Source organism: Podarcis filfolensis, assembly GCF_964270895.1.
Source record: "Podarcis filfolensis genome assembly, chromosome: 16".
NCBI lineage: Eukaryota > Metazoa > Chordata > Lepidosauria > Squamata > Lacertidae > Podarcis > Podarcis filfolensis.
The window spans coordinates 118,097-140,197 of NC_139620.1; the positions used below are offsets into that span (position 1 = coordinate 118,097).

The following is a 22,101-nucleotide window of genomic DNA, read 5'->3' on the forward strand; positions in this document are numbered from 1 at the left end:
TAAATAGACTGAAGCAATGAGGCTGCAAGCTGAAGTCTTGGAAAGCCTATTGTAAAAGACTAAATTTCCATTGGTAAAGAACATTAAACCCCCCTTTGGAGGCAGGAGAAGGGGGGGGAGTTGTGGATTGAGTATCCCTGCAGGAGAGAGCGAAGAGAGCTAAAACACCGCCGCTCTGACCTGGAAACGGGCTGCTAGTAGGACTGACGTCTTTTGGAATGTTCATTGACAGCGTTTAGAACGTTCATTGACAGCTAGCTAAATAAGAGAAATACATTGTTTCTACTTCTCCAGCTGCTTTTAAAAGGGAGTAAAAGTAACTAAAAACTGAAACTAACTTTGGATTGTTGTAACTGTGTTTAAAAAGAGGACATTACTGATTAATATAGATAGAAACTGTTTCCCCCTAGTGGAAGCCTTTGAAACTGGTTGTTTACAAGAGCTGGGCTAGGGGAATTTCCAGCTGCAAGATAAAGAACTGTGAGATTCTGGGACTGACCTTGAATCTTTTAAGTGTTATGGTAAATGGAAAGGAAAAAACAGACCAGTCAACTGCTGAAAAAACATTAAGGTCTGGGAGGACTTGGCAGCAACCTAGGAGAGCCTCAACATCAGGCCCCTCTGCCTCTTCTGCTGCTGCTTCAGCACCAGTACACTCAAAACCAAGAGGAATGTCAACAGAAGAGGCCTTAGCGGTTGCATTAAATAAGATAAATGATTCATTGGAACAGCTTAACAAGAAAGTGGATGCCGCAACTACTAAAATTGACTTAAATACAGAAAGTATAAATAATCTGGGACAAAAGGTGAATACCAATACAGAAACTATCCAGAATTTGATACAGGAATCTACTTTGATACGGCAGACTGCGGAGGAAGCTAGGGAGAAAGCTGTTGCTGCTGAATGTAAAGTAACACAATTGGAGAGAGAGTGAGTCCCAGCCCTACAGAGGCAACTTGATGACCATAAGTTGACGCTTGCTATGATTGAACTTAAAGAAAAACAGACGAATCTGAGGATCAGAGCCCTACCTGAATTGGAGAAGGAAAGTTTGACAGACTTTCTCACACAGGAAATTGCTAACTTTTGGGACCTGGACTTGGGTCAAGAAGAGTTCAGAATTGTGAGGGCCTTCAGACTTGGAAGAGGAGGGAAAAAAGAGAAGAATAGAATAAGAGACTGTTTGATTTCCCTTCAAACTAAAGAAGAGAGAGATAAAATATTGGGTTGGCACTACCAGAAGAACCTAGAAGTACAACAGTCAAGAGTGGAAATTTTTAAAGACGTCCCGAAATATCTTTTGGATCTTAGACCTGTCTACAAAGATTTGGTTGCCCTGTTGAGAAGGAACAAAATCATTTTCAGGTGGGAGTTTCCCCAAGGTCTGTCCTTCAGTTTCAAAGGAAGGAAAATAAAAATAAGATCAGTAGAAGATAAAGTAAAGTTTTTGGATAAATACGAAGAAGATCTGCAGAAGGGACTTGGAAAAGAGCCAAGAGCATCGGATAGAAGATCACCAGATAGAGGACTAGAGCAAAGAGCATCGGATAGAAGATCACCAAACAGGGGAATTCTGGATATATCAGCATTATCCTTCGGATTGGACCTCCCAGTGAACGTGTCTCCACCACCACCAACAGAAGAAGAGCAAGCATTGGGTGCAGTTGGAGGAATATAAGTGTAATTACACGATGGCGTTGCAGGTTTCGAGCTGGAATGTTAATGGACTAAATTCCCTGGAAAAAAGGCGGAGAGTTTTTCATTTATTGAAAAAAGAACATTTGGACTTGATTTGTTTGCAAGAAACACATGTGATAAGGCTACACAGGAAGATACTCAGTAATAAAAGACTGGGCCAAGAATTTATCTCTTCAGACAAAGTTAAAAAAAGAGGAGTGGTCCTTTATGTAAAGGAGAGCCTATCACCGAAATTCATATTTAAAGATGACCAAGGAAGATTTGTTGCAATTGAAATTCAATCACAAGTAGAGAAATTCTTGATTGTAGGTATTTATGGACTTCCGGGGTCGGCGCCATCGGCAATGGCGGATTCCCTCTAACTTTGAGGGAGTTAGCTCCGCGGAAATCGGGTCTTGCCGCTACGGCGAAGCAGGGACCCTTTAAAAAACCACAGGCGGGTGAAGCCTGTGATCGTGGGACTTGGCGGGCACTTTCAGCGCCCCCCCCCCAATTTGCAAAGGAACCCGGCTCCGGGCTCCGGAGCGAAACGGGGTGAGCGGCGCGGTGCTGAGAGTCAATTGCTTCTTCCGTGGAGTGAAGCCACACAGCTGTTGCCGGAGAGCGCTGACTTTTTTCCTGTGACAATTCGGCTATCAAAGCAACTACCCGTGAGTAGGTTAAACTTAAAGATTTGAAAACAAGGGAAGAAAAAGCATTAATTTGGCACCGAAGCGGGAAGGCTTAAACAGGAAGTCCGCCTTCCATTTTTTGTAAACAGATCAAAGCAAAGATCATCTAAGCTAAGACCTGGAAAATCGCTTTAAAAGGACTTAAATCCTAACATCAATACAAGAGATCTCCCTCCCTGAGCTGCAGGAGAGGGGAGGGAAAAGTGAGAAGTATTTCTGCCTGCAAAAAGAGAGGAAAGGAAACAAAGACCACCGCTTAATGCCTGGGAACGGGCTGTCAATGGACAATAAGATTGCCGTACTGTGAATCGTGCTGTTTATGGACAATGTAACTTTTTGACAGTTAACTCTGCAAGAGAGATACTTTGAGTCTGACTGGTTTCTCCGGACTGTAAGGAACTGTAAATTAACTGAAATTGAAACTGTTGCTTATTTTGTTAAATGGGGGACTTGGGAAAGTTATTTTAATGCAACAAGTATTGACTGTTACTGTGTCCCCCTAGAGGAACTTTGAAATTGCTACAACTGGCCAGGGAATTTTCCACTTTAAACTGGCCAGGGGAATTTTCCACAGCAAAACAAACTCCGGCCGTGGGATTGACCTTGAGCCTTAGATAAAGTGTTATGGCAGACTCGCTTCAGGAAAAAACAACAAGATCTGGTAAAATTCGGCAGCAGCGAAGAGCATCAGCATCTGGCCCTTCTGCACCACCAGGGGCAGCATCTGTTCAAGTTGGGTCAAAAGGAATGGCATCTGAAGATGTTTTAGCTTTGGCATTAGGGAAAATCAATGAATCTTTGGAAAAATTAAGTAAACAAGTAGCTGAAGCAACAACTAAAATTGACCAAAATACTACAAGCATTAATAATTTGGGACAGAAGGTGAACTCTAACACAGAATCTATTGAGAAATTGCTGCAGGAATCTACTTTGACCCGAAAGACAGCTGAAGAAGCAAAGGAAAAAGCACTGGCCGTAGAGGAAAAGATACCACCGATATGCAGGCAACTTGAGGACCACAGGTCAATGTTGTCCATGATTGAACTGAAGGAAAGACATACAAATTTAAGGATCAGGGCTGTACCTGAACTTGAGAAAGATAACCTAAGTGACTTTCTTATGCAGGAATTTGCAGACTTTTGGAACCTAGATTCAGATAAGCAAGATTTCAAGATAGTAAGTGCTTTCAGGCTTGGAAGAGGGGGGAGAAAGAACAGGGTGAGAGACTGTTTGATTACCCTCCGAACAAAAGAGGAGAGAGACAAAATATTGAGTCTGCATTTTCAGAAGACCTTGGAAATACATCAATCAAGAGTGGAGATATTTAAAGACATCCCGAAATATCTTCTGGATCTTAGGTCTAACTACGGAGATCTGGTGACCTTGTTGAGAAGTAATAGAATTGTTTTCAGATGGGAATTCCCCCAAGGCCTATCTTTTACCTTCAAAGGAAGAAAGTTAAAAATAAGATCAGTGGATGATAAAGAAAGATTTTTGAAAGATTACGGAGAAGACCTGCAAAAAGAATCTGAAGAAGAGCCAAGAGCATTAAAACCAGGAATACTAGACATAGCATCACTATCTTTTGGATTGGATAACTCAGAGAAAGTGATACCACCGACAGAACAAGAACAATTACTGGGTGCAGTTGGAGGAAAAGTAAAGTAACCACGCCATGGCTCTGCAACTATTAAGTTGGAACATTAATGGTTTTAACTCCCCGGAGAAAAGGAAAAAAGTCTTTCATTTATTGAAAAAGGAACAATTGGACTTGATTTGTCTACAGGAAACACATGTGATAAGGCTACATAGGAAAGTATTGATCAATAAAAGATTGGGTCAAGAGTTTATTTCATCGGATAAGGTTAAAAAAAGAGAAGTAGTGATTTATGCAAAAGAGAGCCTATCACCGAAATTTATTTTTAAAGATGAGCAAGGAAGATTCGTGGCAATTGAAATTCAAACACAAGGAGAGAAATTTTTGATAGTAGGAGTTTATGCACCAAATGAGGGGAGATCTGAATTTTTTAAAAAGTTGCATGAGACATTGCTGGACTATATGGATTACAACATTATTATGATGGGAGATATGAATGGAGTGGTATCTACAAATATGGACAAGGCACAGAGACAGGTAGTCAGCAAGGATGGCAGACTACCAAAAACCTTTTTTGAGATAACTGACAATATGGATTTAATTGACATTTGGAGAACAAAGAATCCCTTGGGTAGAGAGGGAACTTCCTTCTCTGAAGCCAAAATGACATGGACAAGAATTGACCAAATCTGGATAACTAGAGGACTGGCTCCTAAGATTCGAAAAGTGGAAATTTGCCCTAAAACTTGCTCCGACCATAATGCTGTGAAAATGGAGATGAAACTAACACCAACTGGTTCCTTCAGATGGAGGATGAATGACACCTTGTTTAGAGACGAAGAGGTTACCAAGAAGGCCCCAAAAACCTTGAGAGACTATTTTGAGGTAAATATGAACACTACCATTGAAAAAAGAGTAATCTGGGACGCAAGCAAAGCGGTTATGAGGGGGTTTCTAATTCAACAGAATGCAATAAAGAAGAGAACTCAAAATGAGAAAAAAGACAAAATTTTGGAGAAAATAAAAGAGGGTGAGAAGAAACTGAGAGCGAAACCAAAGCCACAAGAGATTCTGAGAGAAATAAAGTTATACCAAGTCCAATATATGAAAATGATGAATCAGGAAATAGAATGGAAAATTAAACAGATGAGACAAAGGACATTTGAATCGGCTAATAAATGTGGGAAACTGTTAGCTTGGCAAATGAAAAAAAGACAAAAACTTAACACCATTACTAATTTGGAAGTGGAAGGAAAGAATATACAGAATCCAGTGGAAATTAGAAAATGTTTCCAGAGGTACTTTAAACAGTTATATACACAAGGGCCACAGAAAGAGATTGATATAGACCAATTCTTAAAAACAAATGGATTACAAAAAATCTCTCAAGAAAACAAGTCAATGTTGAACTATAAAATAACAGAACAGGAGGTAGAAGGTGCCATGCAGAATATGCAGTTGGGCAAATCTCCAGGGCCAGATGGTTTAACCTCAAAATACTATCGATCTTTGAAAGATTGGATAATTCAACCACTAAAGGAGGTTTGTAATGAAATTTTGGAGGGGGAAAAAGCGCCAGAGTCGTGGAAGGAAGCCTACATTACACTTATACCGAAAACTGAGTCTGAAAAGACACAACTTAAGAATTACCGCAGAATCCGAGACCAGGGAGAAGAGTCGGTGGAAGAAGACTGGAAAAAGTTTAAAGACTATTTGCAGAAATACTGTAAAATTAATGAATGTTAGAAAAATGTGGGGATGAAGTTATATGGCTTTAGTAGAAATGTTATAAGGATTTAAGTATAAATAGATTAATAGAGTTAAAGGAAAAAATAAGGTTAGACTATGTTAAGATAATTATAGGATAGAAAACAGAGGAAGATGGAAAGGAATTGCTGAAACAATTAATAGAAGTGGAATACAAAAAGGGAGGTGTGAGGAGGTCATTGAAATGTGAATGAAAGATAAGATATTGAAATTGTTTGATGTGTTTTAAACTGTTTTTGTTTTGTTTTGTTAGTTTAATGTGTCAGCGTTACGTAGTGTTTTTGTATTGTATTGTTCTTTTTTTTTGTATTGTTCTTTCTTTGTAATGTTTAAATTGTTGGAAAAGTAATAATTTTTTTTTTTTTTTAAAGAACCTGGACGCCACAGCCCCACAACTCCAGTAATCGAGGCATCAGCAGGGGCAGCAAGGGGGGGGGGCAGATGCACTGGGCGACATCTTCCCATTTCACTGCAGGTGACGAATTGCGACAGGCTGCCCCGATCATTCCGGTAGGGAAGAGCCAGTTGATTCAGACGATGGACTGCACAGGCTACTTACCAGCTAGCGATGGGGACGGGAGTTGTACAAAGAGGCAGGACCAGGGCTGGCCTTACCGTGAGGCAAAGCAGGGCAGACAGGCATAAAGGGGCAGCTGAGCTCTCTGCTCCTGCCTGGGGCTGATGCCCCCCCATGTGGCTTGCTGGGGGTGCTCTCTGGCACTTACGTTCCGGCATGGTTCTGGCAAAGACAAAGGTGGCAGCGCTGCAGCCCACAGTCTGCGCAGCATGGTTGCAGGCATGGATGTCGATGCGATACTCAGTAAAATGGCGCAGGTTAGAGATGGCCGTCCGATCCCGGACCACTTTATCCTCAAAGATGCGGAAATCCTTCTCAGCTTTGGGGCTGCTGGACCCTGTGCGGTTTGGGGTCACTCCATTCCCCAGGACCTCTGGGAACGATGTGTTGGCAAAGGCATGGCCAGGAAGAGGGGTTACGGCAAAGGTGTCCCTGCGCCTCTTTGGGATCCTGTCACAGCAGAGGAAGCAGAGCGGTGAGGCCTTGGGGCAGAGTGTGGGGTAGGGCAGGCCTGTCTGCTGGGAGATGCTGTTTACCCTACACCTCAAGGTAGACGACGAGTGTCATGCCCAGCCCTTAGTCCATAGAGGACAAACAAGGCACAGTCGGGTTAGGGTCCAAACTCAGTCCAGCCCCCAAACCTATTACAATAGAAAGCTGAACAGGAGTTTCCACAGTCCTTCTGCCTGTGATACTGATTTCCCCAGGATCCCCCAACAGTTAAGAGTGTGGGGTTGTTGCCTGAGGCTTGGTAGGCAAAGGCAGGCAATAGGAAGAAGGGAAACTTCTGGTCCTGCAGGGGTGGGGGAGAGGGGAAGAGACCCCCTTTTCTTCCTAAAAGGGGTCCATTCTCTGCAGCCCAATATTGCAACCTGAGTGTCTGCACTGTCTGTGCATTTTGAGAGAGCCTCCAGATGGTGGGACAAACTTGAGGCATCCCTTTAAAGAGATGTTTCTAGTCCTCAGGAAAAGCCTGAAATGTGCGAACATTCCTTTTCATTTTCAGCTACACTCTGCAGCTTACCTGTAAGAGATCTTGTTGATGGAAGTGACTTTCCAGGGGGGTCTGAAAAAGGACAAAGAAAGTGAAAATCTCCGCTTACTACCCCCTGGCTCCAGCCTTCTCCTCTGCCTCTGGTGAATATTTCAGCTGATGAGGGCACAGCCACAGGGGTGGGAGCAGGTGAGAGTTGGTGGCCCAAAACATCCAGGTTGGAGTAGGCTGAGGTCGCAGGTCACTGGGGAGGGGACTCCCCACCCCCATCTCTGCCTCAGACAATATTGGAGAGCTGCTGTTGCTGCCAGTCAGAGTAGACATTACCAGGAGAGATAGGTGAAACCACCCTGACCTAGAATAAGTCAACTCATGCCAGTCTTTTCAAACTTTTTCAGACTAGCGCTGCAGGACACTTGTGGAAATAAGGCTCGGGAATCTCCAGAGCCCCAGTTTGGGGGGGGGGGTTGCTGGGCTTGCAAACAGTTGACAGTGCCATTCCTGCCTAACATTTTCAGGCTCAAGATACATGCTCTGCAGTTGGGGAAGGAGCGCTGGGAGTCAGTGGAAGGTTTGGAGTGCCAAGACGGCAGAGAGAGCCACCACCAGTTCTGACAGGTTCTCCCGCCAGCTGACCATTGCTGCTGTCAGCCCTGACTTCCGCCCACCCACCCGCCCATGGAGTCACAATCCCAAACCCCACAGCCTGGCCTGCACAGCTCTAGCCCCGGTCACCTGGGGATGATGATGGAATTATGCAGGAAGTTTTCAAACTTCTTCTGGAAAGAGACGGTTTCATCCCTCAGGGGGGTTTGCCCCACAGGGCTTTGACACGGGCAGCACTGCTGCTCCTCTCCATCCTCCTGGCCTTCGCCATCGTCTGTGTCAAAGCGAGTGTCTGCGCTGCTGGTGGGCAGGCGGAGGCCTGGCAGGGCGAGAGGAGAGAGGGTGTGAGCAAGGGCCCTCTGGGGGCTGCGCAAGGTCCGTGCGCCACGGAGCAGGCCAGCCACCTCACCTTTGTGGCAATAGTCATTGACAAACAGCTCAGAGTCCTCAGCCAGCTGCTGCCACAAGACCAAGTAGTAGGTGATGTTGCCATTGGGCTGGCTGGGTGGCTTCCAGCGGACAATGAGGTGGGACGAGGAGTTGGACATGGAGATGACGTCCCGGGGAACTGTTGGAGCTGGACATCGACGGGAGGGCAGGGGAGTGTAATTGAAAGAGAGAGAAAAAGAGAGGGAGAGAGAGAACCAATATACAGAGCCAGTGTGTTGTGGCAGCTAGAGTGTCAGACTACAACCTGAGAGAGACCAGGGTTCAAGTCCCCATTCAGCTATGAAGCTTTCTGGGTGGCCCTGGGCCAGTCACTGCATCTCTCAGTCTAACCTAATCTCAGCCATCTTTAAAGTTTTGAGGTGGCCGCAGTGCAGCCCTCCATCTCATGCTAGGCCTCTTCTGCCTCCTTTCAAGGTCCCTCTGCTGCAGGCCCAGACCCCCACAGCATCCCAGCAACTCTACTCAGAGCCCGGTCCCCGTCCAAGGAGCGGCTCTGGCACCCAGGGGTGGATGACACTGGTCACAGGCCCCTGCTCCTCCCGCCCACCCACCCGCGTTACCTGCAGGCATGGTACGGATGTAAACCACCTCGCTCTGAGCCCCGTAGTTGCGCCTCTCCTCGGCGGTGGTGAGGGTGATGGCACGCACAAAGATGGCATACTGGGTCCAGGGCTTGAGGCTCTGAAGCACCACCCCCGGCTCCTGCTCGTTGTTCAGGGGCGGCTCCACGTCCACCACGTTCCAGCTGTTGGCACCGCAGGCGTCCTGCCCAATGTATTCCGTCACGTTCTGGAAGGGCCTGGGGGATGAGGCACCCAAGGGAGGGTCAGGCCTGCAGGAGCAGCCGGGAGGGAAGGCAGCTTGGCTCCCCTCCTGCCACCTCCACTGGCTCTCCAGCTGCCGGCACTTGGCAGACCAAGAAGGACGCGCAAAGAGGTCCGTTTTGGCTTCTCACTTTCCCCACCTTCAGTTCAGTTCTCCACATTTCCACATCAGTTTGTGGATATATATTTTTAAAAAGCTTCTCCTAATACACACATTCTTGCAAAGCAAGGTTCCCAATATAAGGCATTTCCTTTGGACTTTTCAGTAATATATTTATTTTTATGCACACTGCACCCTCCTAGCCTGTGCTTTTCAGAACACATTCAAGTTTCACTGCAAACTGGGTCTTGGCTTGCATACGGTTCCAGAAGGGGCGGATTTGGTATCTTCCCCTTCAGGTGTGCCGGGTGTCCCCTGCAGCAGCAGCAGCAGCAGCAGAAAAGAGCAAATCCCCCCCCCCACGCACACCTGAGGCTCCCCAAGGACTTACGATTCTTTGTAGTAGATGATGTAGCTCAGGCGGTCGTGGTACTCTGGGGGCCGGTAGCGCTCCCACTTGAGGAAGATGCGATCTGACTCAGTGGTGTTGGACACAAAGCGCAGGATTTGGGTCTTGCCTGAAATGGGGGGGGGTTAAAACCTGGAAGGAGTCTTGAAAACTGGCAGGGGCGAGGAGTGGGGGAGGAACACAAGTGGCTTCAGGGAACAACAGTGGAACTGGCAAAGAGCTGGAAAATTTCATGGGCAAAGGTCAAAATGTCGCTTTCATTTCTAGCTGTGCAAATGACAAAAATCCCAAACCCTGTTTTCACTGAAAATATTCTGGGAGAAAAGACCTGGAATAAAAGTTGGTCGGGGGGAGGGGTTGGGATGACAGCTGCTGCTGCTATTGGGGTTGCAGGTTTCGACTGCGGCACCCTAAAGATTTAACAGTTTGAAGGTCTCTTGCCTTTTTGATGCAGCAGATGAACAGGGCTGCTGCCCCTCTGAAATGGGAGACAGACCAATGAACAAAAAAGCTGGGCTCCATGAGCTCTGGTAGTGGCCAGTTTTAAGCAGTGAAGCCAAAAGGACCAACCAACCACAAGTCCAGCCTTTCTCCAACTTGGTCCCCCCCCCCGCCAGATGTTGCTAGACTCAAGTTCACCTCATCATCTCCCCTGACCCTTGGCTGTACTGGCTGTTGGAGCGACTGGGGGACAAGAGGAACAACAGCTGGGGGCACCAGTTTGGGAAGGCACCCCAACTTCCTTGTGGGGCAACCCCCCTCTCCATCTCCGATTGCCACTGCTACCCTCATTTCTGCCTACGAGGTGCCCACCAGGGTCCCTCGATGCTGTGCCCCCCAAGCCCTCTGCCCCCCAGAGCAACTCACAGGAGGCTCGGTCGCCATTGGTCCGGGGATTGATCTCTGCTTTGTTTTGTCTGCCCTTTGTCCCTGTGATCTCCTCCATGCGGTAAATCTCTGACAGGCAGAGCCTGGGGTTGAAGGCAAAGTACATCTTGCCGACGGGGATGGAGAGGCTGTGGTGGCTCCAGTCCCAGAGCTGCTGGAGGTTCTGGTTGTCCAGCACGTAGAGCGTGTAGTTCCTGGAGGCAAAACGGAGTCGGGTGTTTTACAGCCTGCCCTGCCGGGGGGGGGAGCCGTGCCCTTGCCCATGACTCACCCGTCCACCATGGAGTCCCCTCGGATGAGCTTGAGGTTCTTGAAGAAGGACAAAGAGATGAGGGCAAAGGAGTGCTTGATCTTCAGGAAGCCTGTGATGGTCTCAATGAGGCCTAGGCTGCCCTGCAGGGCGGAGGCCAGGTGATCTGTAGGAAGGGAGAAGCAGCTTTTAGGCTTTTTGCATGTTTGAAATGATTGGCTGGTGCTGTGCTCTTTCTTCAAGCGCTTTATGCTTTTCAACACACATTTCTTTTACTCTTTTAAAAACCTGTCCCAAGAAAGGGGAGGTGGCTTCCTAACTGGCATGATTAATAATAATAATAATAATAATAATAATAATAATAATAATACCTTTATTTTCAATGTACAACCTGTATACAATGAAATTAACCGAGCCTCCTTCCCCCACAAACACTCAATCTCATTGCACTCTGTGCTTGTTGCACAACACACCAACCCCAAAAGTCAGTTGCACTATATTATTTTCCATTCAGCAGCCTAACAGCCCATGGATAGAAACTGTTTTTTAGCCTGTTGGCACGACTGATTATACTTTATCTCCTGCCCGAGGGTAGAAGATTAAAGAGGTGCTGGCCGGGGTGTGAATCGTCCCTGAGAGTTTTTTTCACTCTCCTAAGGCAATGATCCCTTGCGATGTCATCTAGCGGGCTCAGGGGACAGCCCATGATATCATGTACTGTGTTCACCACCCTCTGTAGAGACTTTCTGTCCGTGGCTGTCAAGCCAACGTACCACACTGTGATACAATATGAGAGGACACTTTCTATTGTGGACCGGCAGAAGGAGGTCATCAATTGTTGTTTAACACTGTTCTTTCGCAAGACCCTGAGAAAGTGGAGTCTCTGTTGGGCCCTCCTAACCACCTGAGTTACATTGCTTTTCCAAGTGAGGTCTTCACTAAGGTAAACTCCCAGAAATTTAAAGGAAGAGACTCTCTCCACACAACCACCCCTGATATACAACGGGGCAGGTTCCCCTCTCTTCCTCCGAAAGTCCAACACCATCTCCTTTGTCTTGCTAATATTTAGGTGTAAGTTATTCTCTAGGCACCATGTAGATACTTTTTGAACCCCCCCCCGTACGCTGATTCATCTCCACCTGTAATTAGACCGATTATGGTAGTATCATCTGAAAACTTAATAATTACAGTGGATGGATCAGATGAAATACAGTCATATGTATACAAGTACAGGAAGGGACTCAGCACACATCCCTGTGGGGTGCCAGCGCTGAGCTTCGGGGTCCTTAAATGATCCTTCAGCTGCAAAGGAAAAGAATATAGATTTCCCCCCCCCCCCCGAGTTAAATCTGAGGAAATCTGAATGCATGGCAGGCTCACCCCTCAAGTCATCCCTCTACAGATTCGGTCCCTCAGTGGGCAGAGGCCAGACCTCCCTCCCTGGAGCGCCCAGCACCCTGGGGCACAGCCACTCACCTCCCCGGCGGATGTTCAGGATGAGGTTGCCCTCGATGAGGGTGCAGCCAGCCAGGTCCCTGGCTGCCCTTGTGGAGTCAATGGTCTTGGTGCCCACTTTGCATTCCTTTGGGCAAAGCCCCTCACACTTGTGGCAGAAGATGCTGAAAGAAGGGGGTTGGGGGAGAGACCTGGGGATGACGCACCCACAATGCAGGGAGAGGCTTCTCTCCATCCCGCACCCCTCAGAAGCACCTTCCCCCAAAGAATCCCTCAGCCCCCTTAGCAAACCGCGGTTCCTGTTACTATTTGTAATGTAATTTCATTGGAACTGCATTTCACAAAGACGAAATGGTAATGGGGAAAGGAGGTGGCAGTTGGCAACTGGCAGTTGGGAGTTGGGGGGTTCTCTCTGAGAGTTCTGTCTTGACGGGGAAGGTGAGCAGGGAGGGGACTTCTGGCAGACACTGTCTGCAGGAGTCTGTAAATAATACTTGTGGTTCAACTGTAGCCAACCTGTCAAGTAAAAAGATTTATCTTCAGCTATCTGCATAAGGCATATATTTTTTTATCACAAATAGCTAACAGTTCCCAGGATTTCTCTGACAGACAGGAATGTCTTTTAAATGGATAGCAGGGCAGCAGCAGCAACCACAAAGAACCAACTTTGGGTTCATGTTCACACACTTTCATTCTCTCACACAGTATCAGCCAGGCACAGTATCTCACACAGCAGGCAGGATCAGGGCAGGACCCAGACGGTGCGCATTTCCTCTCCCTGGCCATGTGAGTTTGTGTGTGACCTGTACTTGTTCTTGGGATGAATGGATGGGAAATGAGATTCTGATTCAACATTAGGAAGAACTTTCTGATGACAGGAGCTCTTTGAAAGTGGACGGGGCTCCCTCAGAAGCTGGTGGACTCTGCTTCAGTGGAAGTAGTCGAGACACACACTCTGGACTTTAAGGTGTCAGTTTCGAAAACCTGAAGGAGCTACTGGGTGTGATCCTGTGGTCAGATATACTAAATGAGAAGGGAGTCCAAGTAGGATGGGAGTTTCTAAAAGGAGAAATATTGAGGCCCCCAAGGAAACCGGTGTGGCTGCATAAGGAGCTTTCAGATGAGCTGAGAGTTAAGAAGAGCATGTATACAAAATGGAAGAAAGTGGAAATCACAAAGGAAGAGTATACATGTGAAGCCAACAGTTGCAGAGAGAAGGTCAGGCAGGCTAAAGCTCAGAATGAGCTCAGGCTTGCAAGAGAGGTTGAAAATAATTTTAAAAGGTTTCTTTGGCTATGTCCGAAGTAAGAGGAAGAACAAGCAAGTGGTAAATGTGGGTTGAATGAGGAAACTGTCAGGTGGATTTTTAGCTAGTTGATTGACCGAACCCAAAGAGTACTCATTAATGGTTTGTCATCATCCTGGAAAAAGGTGACAAGTGGGGTGCCGCAGGGTTCTGTCCTGGGCCCGTTGTTGTTTAACATCTTTATAAATGACTTGGTTGAAGGAATTGAAGGGAAGCTCATCAAATTTGCAGATGACACCAAACTGGGAGGGGTAGCTAATGCCACAGAAGACAGAATCAGAATTCAAAATGACCTTATCAGATTGGAGAACTGGGTGCAAGCTAAAGACAATAGGGACAAATGTCAGATTCTGGACTTAGGCAAGAAGAACCAGATACACAAATATAGGATGGGGAACCCCTGGCTTACTAGCAGTAGATGTGAAAAGGATCTAGCGGTCTTGGTACCCCTAGCTTCACATGACTCAACAGTGTGATGCAGCAGCAAAAACAGATAATGCTATTCTAGGCTGCATCAACAGAAATATAGTGTCCAGATCAAGGGAAGTAATAATATCACTCTATTCTGCCTTCGTCAGACCACACTTGGAATACTGTGTTCAGTTCTGGACACCACAATTTAGGAAAGATGTCGACAAGCTGGAAGGTGTGCAGAGGAGGGCAACCAAGAGGAACAAGAGTCTTTGAGGAACGGTTGAAGGAGCTGGGTAGGTTTATCCTGGAAAAGAGGAGACTGAGAGGAGACAGGAGAGCCATCTTCAAATACCTCAAGGGCTGTCACCTGGAGGAGGAAGCATGCTTGTTTTCTCCCACTCTGGAGGTTAGAACTCAAACCAATGGCTTCAAGTTGAAAGAAAGGAGATTCCAACTAAATATTTGGAAAAACTTTCTGACATTAAGAGCTGTTCAGCAGTGCAAAAGACTCCCACGAGAGTGGTGGACTCTCCTTCCTTGGAGGTTTTTAAACAGAGGTCGGATGGCCATCTGTCCTGGATGCTCCAGCTGAGATTCCTGCACTGCGTGGGGTTGGACTAGATGACTCTTGGGGTCCCTTCTGATCCTACAGTTCTATGATTCTGTGAAAACGGGGGCAAAAGTGTTTGAAGTGACCTGATCAGTCCAACACTTGGCAGAACACAACTGAGCTCTCGGGCCCTTGAAAAGTGTGGGGCGGGCCGGCTGGCCCCCTCACCTGCTCTCGTTCCTCTTGTAGCCCGAGGGGCACTCCGAGAGGCACTGCCTCTGGTGGATGACAAACTTGGAGGAGTCGCGGGGGTTCTCCGACACCTTGCGCAGGCTGGCGCAGTGCTCCGCGGTCACGCAGCGCCACCCCTCGTACTCGTAGGTCAGCTCCGGGCAGGAGCTCAGGCAGTGCCCGTTGAAGTAGAAGTGGCGGCAGGCGGTGCAGGCGTGGCTGTCTCCCGGGCGGCGGCAGCTCCCCAGGCACTCCCGGTGGCAGCACTCGGAGGAGCTGGTGCAGGCAGCGCCACCCGCTTTGCAGGGACACACTGCAAGGGAGAGAAAGGGGGCGGAAGCTGGAGTGGGAGGCAAGAGCAGCGCTGGGAGAGCTGCCCCTCAGCTTCTCATTTCCCCCCAATCTTCATTTTAGCTCCCCTTATTCCACACACACCCATGTCTGCAGATTTTTAAAAAGATCCACATGAAAATCACAGGTGCATTTTTGCTCACATTTCACCCAATATATGTATTTTTGTACACAATTTTGCTTGTATGCCTCTTTGCAAACACACATTTTTGTGTGTATATTTCACTAATACAGTAGACCCGCAATTTATGTGCAGTTAACTTGTGTGCATTCAAAAAAATTTGAAAAGGGAGCAGAAAGAAAAGGGAGCAGAAATGTGTTTTGACTATACATGCTGTTTGCTTTATTTGCTATCTCTAATGTAACCTCTGTGTGAGTTGCAAGTCTACTGCAATGGAGGAGTGAGAATTTCGAAAAGCAAGCTGAGTTTTATGGGTATTGGTTTAGTTGAGAGCCTGGCCCTGGCCCAGTGTCCATATGACTGACTTCCATTCTATTTTATGCTTTGTTTTAGTAATATTCTATTATGCCACCTTGGAAAAACATTTCTAATTTGAAAGGTGCCATAGAAGTTGGGGCCGGCCCACCCATGAGACAAGGAAAGGTGAATGCCTCAGGCGGCAGGATGCACAAGGGCAGCAGAACACAATGTAGTGCTTTATCTCCTGCCTTGTTTCTGATGTCATCAGCATATAAACTGATAGTAAACTCCACCCTGTCTTAACACTTTTTAGTATTTCAAATCCTAAACCTTCAGCTAACAGCTCTGTGGAAACAGCAAACAGCAAGGCAGAAGCAGGCAACCTCGCCAAGCATAATTTAAGTTAGTTGCCTCCATTTACTGGCACATAGACATTTGGGTTTGTATGGGTCATCCTAATTCATACCACAGATTGACCTCCCAATCTGTACCAGTCTGTTAATGAGTTAATGAATCAGAGGAGCCCTCCTGGCTCAGGCACAAAGGCCTCTTTCACCCTCTCCGCTGCCCTAGAGATGGTCCAGTCCAGCAGGAGGTTGGTCAGGTGGTGCTGGACAGTGATGCAGAAGGGGAAATCTCAGCTGCAACTCTTGAAACACCACACATCTACACAGCCGTCCTGAGAGGCACAGCTGGCCGCCTCGCCCAGCGAGACAGGAGGAGGCCAAAGGCCCGTCCATGAGGGAGAGCGCAAGGCCGCTGGAGGAGGCAGTTGCATGCGCACGATAACGATCTGCCTGTTTGCAGTGTATATTTCATTAGCAGCTCTCTTGTTGACAGCAAACAAGCCCAGGAGACTCACATACTTTTATGAGAGTTTCACAACGGTGAGACTGGGCTGCAGCTGATGGGGGGAGATCTCCCCCAAAGGACAACGCAAAGGAGACCAGGAGGGCATGGAGGGCTGATTCTAAAGAAGTAGCTCTTCTCAGGTCACTTACTAGATACTACACTGGCCTAAGCTTGCTGCCTTTCCAAAGACAAGTTTATCCCACACAGAATAGATTCCACAGATCAGCTGGGGTACTGCTCTGCCACTTGGCAGCCCAGAGCATTTCTCTAAGGAATCCTGAAGGATACTGAAAGGGTCCAAAAACTTGCCAAGGTGATGCTGGGAACGCTGGACCAGCAGCAGAGAAAGAGCCTGTGGGATCAGGCCAAAGGGGGCCCTTTCAGTGCAGCACCCTGTTCTCACAGCGGCCACCCAGGTGCCTTTGGGGAGCCCACAAGCAGAACCTGAAAGCAACAGCAATCCCCCCCCCCCCGACTCCCAGTGACTGGTATTATTCAGAGGCACACGGTTTCCAGAATACCCATCATGGTTGAAGCCTAAGGCCAAGCTAGGAGTCATCACAGGGCCTTTTCAGTGGCTGCTCCCAGATTCTGCAATTCCCTCCCTGGAGAAGCCGCACTGGCTCCCTCTTTGCTGTCCTTCCACCGGCAGGCAAAGACTTTCCTTTTCAACCGTGCTTTTGGGAACAGACTGCTTTTAATGAAATGGCTGGGGCCATGTTGTTGTTTTGTAATTATTTCCACAGGTGACAATTGTTTGGGGAGTGTCCAACTGATGCGCAGATCCTTTTGGAACTGGAAGAGGCCAGAATGGGGGCAGAACGGGGCATGCATAGACATGCTCTGCCGACGAGTGCAGGGGCCGGGAACAAAACCCTCGTGCGAAATGGTTGCCGCCTATGTTTTAAACAGATTTTATATACGTAAATAGTTTTAATTCTATCCATGTTTTTTTAAAAAATATTGTTGCTTTTGATTGTTTTTATCTGTAAACTGCCTTGAGCCCCATTAGGGGGAAAGGTGGGGTATAAACCAATGTGTCGTCGTCGTCATCATTACTTCCTGTGGGAAATGAACAGAACTGGGGGTCTGTCCTTCTGCGGTGGCATTTTTTAAAAACCAGGTGCTAGAGGGCAGGCGAGAAACGCAAGCACCCAGCAGGGAAACTAATGACATCACCAGAGTACCTAACTTGCGCACCTCATGCCTCCAATTTTGGAGAGCTCCTAAAAATAGGCCACAAAGGAATTAAAAAGTAAAGCACCTGTTTCCTAATAATAGTTCCTCTGTGTAAACACAGGAAAGAACAAAGTTTATTGGGCCCTTGTTTTGAGGAGACTTATGCAGAAGCTCCCAGGCCGGATCATACTAGCCACACCTGTGTGTCTCCAGGCAAATAGCCAGCCAGGCTCCCAAGATAGCCGTGTCAGCAGAATGAGCCATGAGCCCAGCCAGGGAGGAACGTCAGTGCGTAAGGAGAGAGGGAAGGGGGCCCTCCCAGCTCAGGCAGCGGCAGCCTGAAAGGAAGGGGTTAAAAGGACACAGGCATGTCTTTTGTAGAGCCTGGCTGCAGCTGGATCAGGCCCAAAGGGGCTCATCTAGCTCGGCATTCAGCCTGCTGGATCCGGCCAAGGGCTCCTCTAGCCCAGCATCCTGTTCTCACAGGGGCCAAACATTTTCCTGTGGGAAGGCAGCAAGCAGGACCCGAGTGCAAGAGCCCTCTGCCCTCCTGTGGTTTCCAGCACCTGATATTCAGAAGAGCAGAGGCATCGCGGCAAGAAGGCATCCTTTGAGAGCCACAGCAGGACCTGTGCTCTCAAAACCCAGCATTATTCACAGTAGCCACTGACCACCTTGTCCTCCATGAATGGGTCTAATCCCCTCTTAAAGCCACAGCCACCTCCCCCCACCGTGCCTTGTTTGGTCCTGATTCTCCACTGCCCTCGGCAACAGCTAGTCATATGATAACTGTTGGATTTGTGGCTGATGGACTATAAATAAATTATATTTGGGTTCGGATTAACTCTTGTTTTTGCTGTTCTCGTGCCAAGGAACTCTTTCTGAAGCACAATGGGAATCAAGTGACCCCTAAAGCCCTTCTGCTCCCTTGCGAAGCTCAGCCATTCACAAGCCCTTTTCAAGGCTGCCGCAGGCACCACACGCCCAGGGTGGACCTGGGTCAACCGACCTTTCTGGCAGTTGCTGGAGGTCCAGCAGCGATACTCCAGCTGCCCCTTGAGGCTGGTCTGGGTCTGGACGCAGGGCTTCTCCACGTCCAGGATGCCCGGGCACACGTCAGCACACTCCTCCGCGGGCTTGTTGTGCAAGATGATGTTTTGCTCCAGGGCGTGGGGGGTCTGCATCAGTCCCCAGTCGATGGTGGAGATGTGGCAGAGCTCCTGGTTGCGCTCGATGCGCACGGAGCCGTTCAGGATGTTGGTCAGGCTGTGCAGGCCGATGTCACGCAGGTGCGGCATTTCAAAGATGACCAGGGCGTAGTTGAAGAAAAGACTGGTCCCCCGGATGACCGACAGGTTGGGGAAGAGGTCGCGCAAACTCTCCAGCCCATAGACGCGGAAGAGCAGGAGGTACTCCGTGATCATGACCAGGCGGGGGAAGCTGAAGGGGTGGAAATCCTCGCTGCTGGTGGTGAACAAGAGGAGGATCTGCAGGTTGCCCTCGATGATGGTGCAGTTCTCCAGATTCCGCAGCTGGGAGACATCGACGCGGATATCCATGCTCTCGCAGACTGGAGAAATGGGGAATGGCGGGGAAAGAAAATGAGTCACCAGGACATGAAGAACAGCTCATGCTCTTCACCTCCCGCACTGTTCCAGCACACAGGACTCTCTTCAGACTGCAGCATTTGACCCACACAAACACCCCTCAGGCTACAGACTCATGGAGTTGGAAGGGAGCCCCAGGGTCATCTAGTCCAGCCCTCTGCAATGCAGGAATCTCAACATTCTTGCACCACCTGTTTGTGTGAATGGCCCAGGAGGAGAGGCTGCTCTTTCCAACCTCCTCAGAGGGCCTCTGCCTGACACAGGGAGCCTCTGTCTGTCTGAACAGCCAGAAGAAGACAGGATGGACAGACCTCTCAAATTTGCTTTCCCATTTTCCCAATCTTACATTCAGCTCACCCCATTTCCACAACAGTTCTTAAGCCCTCGTGAAAACCCGCCAGCACTTTATTTATTTAGAAAAGTATTTATATGCTGCCAACTCAGCTGGCCACAACAGGGGGCAGATGAAATGTATATCTCACCATTAAAAAGCAGGACAAAACAATCATTAAAAGCACCGTACTAAACTCTCCTAGTTTCCCCCGATGCTGCATTTTATGTTATTTTCACTAATACATAACAGCTTATGCACTCTTTCTCCTAACATATTGTTCTAGGTTTGTGGGTGCCAAACCCCTCTTATCCTTGGATCCAGCAAGTGTTAAAGCTAAGCCAGGCAAGCTCCCTGTTGAAGTGACTGACTGGGTGATGGGCCATTAAGAGAACAAAGGAAAGGGGGCTCTGCGCCAGACAAAAAGTGGGTGGGGGCCCTACTTCAACTCTCAGATAGCTAGAAGGACAAAGCCTGAGTTTTACAGCAGAGTTGGTGTGAGCTAGAAGTAAAGCAGCAAGGAGAGGCTCAGAAAGCAGTGTTTGATTTCTGATGGGATCCAAGGCTGTGACTGTGGGAGAAAAAGAAGCAAGACCTTTTGGGGGTTTGGAGGCTGGGAGCCCCTCCTGTGTGGGCTCAGTTTGTATATATGTGTAAATAAACCACATATCATAAAGACACCGCAGTCTCCTGTGTGCCTCATTCCAAAGGGAAACACGAATTCTGGGAAAGCATCCAAAACCCCTGGGATCTCTCAGGGCTCAGAGATTGGGGTGGCCTGAAACAAGACAGTGCAGTATGCGCTTTTGAAAACAGAACAGGAATTACAAGGAAAAGAGACGGCAAAGACGCCACATTGCTCCTCTCCCCACACCCTCCACCAGGGAGAGACCCAAGACCCCTGCTGGGACAGACGCCCCATTTTCAACACCCGTCTTGTTGCTCCTGATGGAAGGAAAAACCCTCCTCCCAGACCCTGAAGCAGCTTGGCTTATGGATCCATTAGTCGTATTTCTCTTGTCACAGTGGCCAAGCAGGACACATTGAACAGAAAAGTAAAACAATACTATAGTAAAACAACAACAACAACCCTACAAGAAGCTTTAAAATAAGCTTTATCCCACGTGTCCTCTGAATTGCTTTGCTCGGCAGAATTGGCACCGCTACAGGGGCCACGCAGTAGCCGTTCTGCATTTACGGGGTTCTTGGTTTGTTCTTGTTCTTGTTTTTATTATCTATTTTGTGTTTTCATCTTGTATTTTTATACTGTGAACTACTATGAGAATTATGGAGGAAATGCAGTATACAAATTTAATATGAATGAATAAATGAACCAGGTCATTTAGGGTGGCACCAACACTTTGGAACTCCCTGCCTATTGAGATCAAGCAGGTGGCTCTGCTGGACTCTTTTTGGCTCCTGCTAAAAAATTGCTTGGACAAGCCTACCCAGATGCTTAGAAATGCTGCTGGGAATTTTTTTATCTGTTTTAGTATTTTAACTTCTTGCATGTTCTAAGTATTGGAAATCTTTCTTAATTTTCTCATTTAATCATTTTGTAAACCACTCTGAGGTTCTGTTTTTTCCTTTTTTTGCAATCAATATTGTTATTATTAATGCTTTATATTGTTGTAAATTGCTAAGAGGTGGGGGGGTGGAGGTTATACAGTGGTACTTTGGGTTACAGACGCTTCAGGTTACAGACTCTACTAACCCAGAAATAGTACTTTGGGTTAAGAACTTTGCTTCAGGATGAGAACAGAAATCGCACGGCGGTGGCGGCAGCAGGTGCAGCGGGAGGCCCCATTAGCTAAAGTGGTACCTCAGGTTAAGAACAGTTTCAGGTTAAGAACAGACCTCCAGAACAAATTAAGTTCTTAACCCGAGGTACCACTGTTTTTAAAAAATCAAGTGGTGCTTTTATTTACGGTAAGTACTGTACACAGTCTGATCCCAATGATGCCTGACAGTTGAAGCCGTTTCTCTGAAATGCACTGGGTCTTCATAAAGTGATTTATTATGAATTTTGGGTGTTTAAGAAGGTTTTTTATATACAGTGGTACCTCAGCTTAAGAACTTAATTCATTCTGGAGGTCCGTTCTTAACCTGAAACTGTTCTTAACCTGAAGCACCACTTTAGCTAATGGGGCTGCCGCTACGCGATTTCTGCTCTCATCCTGTAACCCGAGGTACCACTGTGTATATGTATATATATAATAATAATAATAATAATAATAATTTATTATTTGTACCCCGCCCATCTGGCTGGGTTTCCCCAGCCACTCTGGGCGGCTTCCATAGAAAACCAAAAATACACTAAGATATCACAGATTAAAAACTTCCCTGAACAGGGCTGCCTTAAGATGTCTTCTGAATGTCAGGTAGTTATTTATCGCTTTGACATCCGATGGGAGGGCGTTCCACAGGGCAGGCGCCACTACCGAGAAGGCCCTCTGCCTGGTTCCCTGTAGCTTTGCTTCTCGCAATGAGGGAACCGCCAGAAGGCCCTCGGCGCTGGACCTCAGCATCCGGGCAGAACGATGGGGGTGGAGACGCTCCTTCAGGTATACTG

The 22,101-nt window shown here is 47.6% G+C and overlaps 1 protein-coding gene across 2 annotated transcripts in view; it reads right to left on the reverse strand.

Moving 5' to 3' along the window:
- Positions 1-22,101, reverse strand: part of INSRR (insulin receptor related receptor) — a 39,218-nt gene that overhangs the window by 9,131 nt on the left and 7,986 nt on the right. For both annotated transcript variants that reach the window (XM_083590865.1, XM_083590864.1), the window contains exons 2-12: positions 18,601-19,161; positions 14,786-15,101; positions 12,309-12,451; positions 10,854-10,998; positions 10,562-10,776; positions 9,677-9,803; positions 8,922-9,160; positions 8,321-8,488; positions 8,041-8,230; positions 7,336-7,377; positions 6,460-6,761 (exon numbers count right to left, since the gene is read on the reverse strand). In XM_083590865.1, coding sequence (XP_083446991.1) covers positions 6,460-6,761; positions 7,336-7,377; positions 8,041-8,230; positions 8,321-8,488; positions 8,922-9,160; positions 9,677-9,803; positions 10,562-10,776; positions 10,854-10,998; positions 12,309-12,451; positions 14,786-15,101; positions 18,601-19,161 — 2,448 coding nt within the window. The remainder of the gene's footprint in view (positions 1-6,459; positions 6,762-7,335; positions 7,378-8,040; positions 8,231-8,320; positions 8,489-8,921; positions 9,161-9,676; positions 9,804-10,561; positions 10,777-10,853; positions 10,999-12,308; positions 12,452-14,785; positions 15,102-18,600; positions 19,162-22,101) is intronic.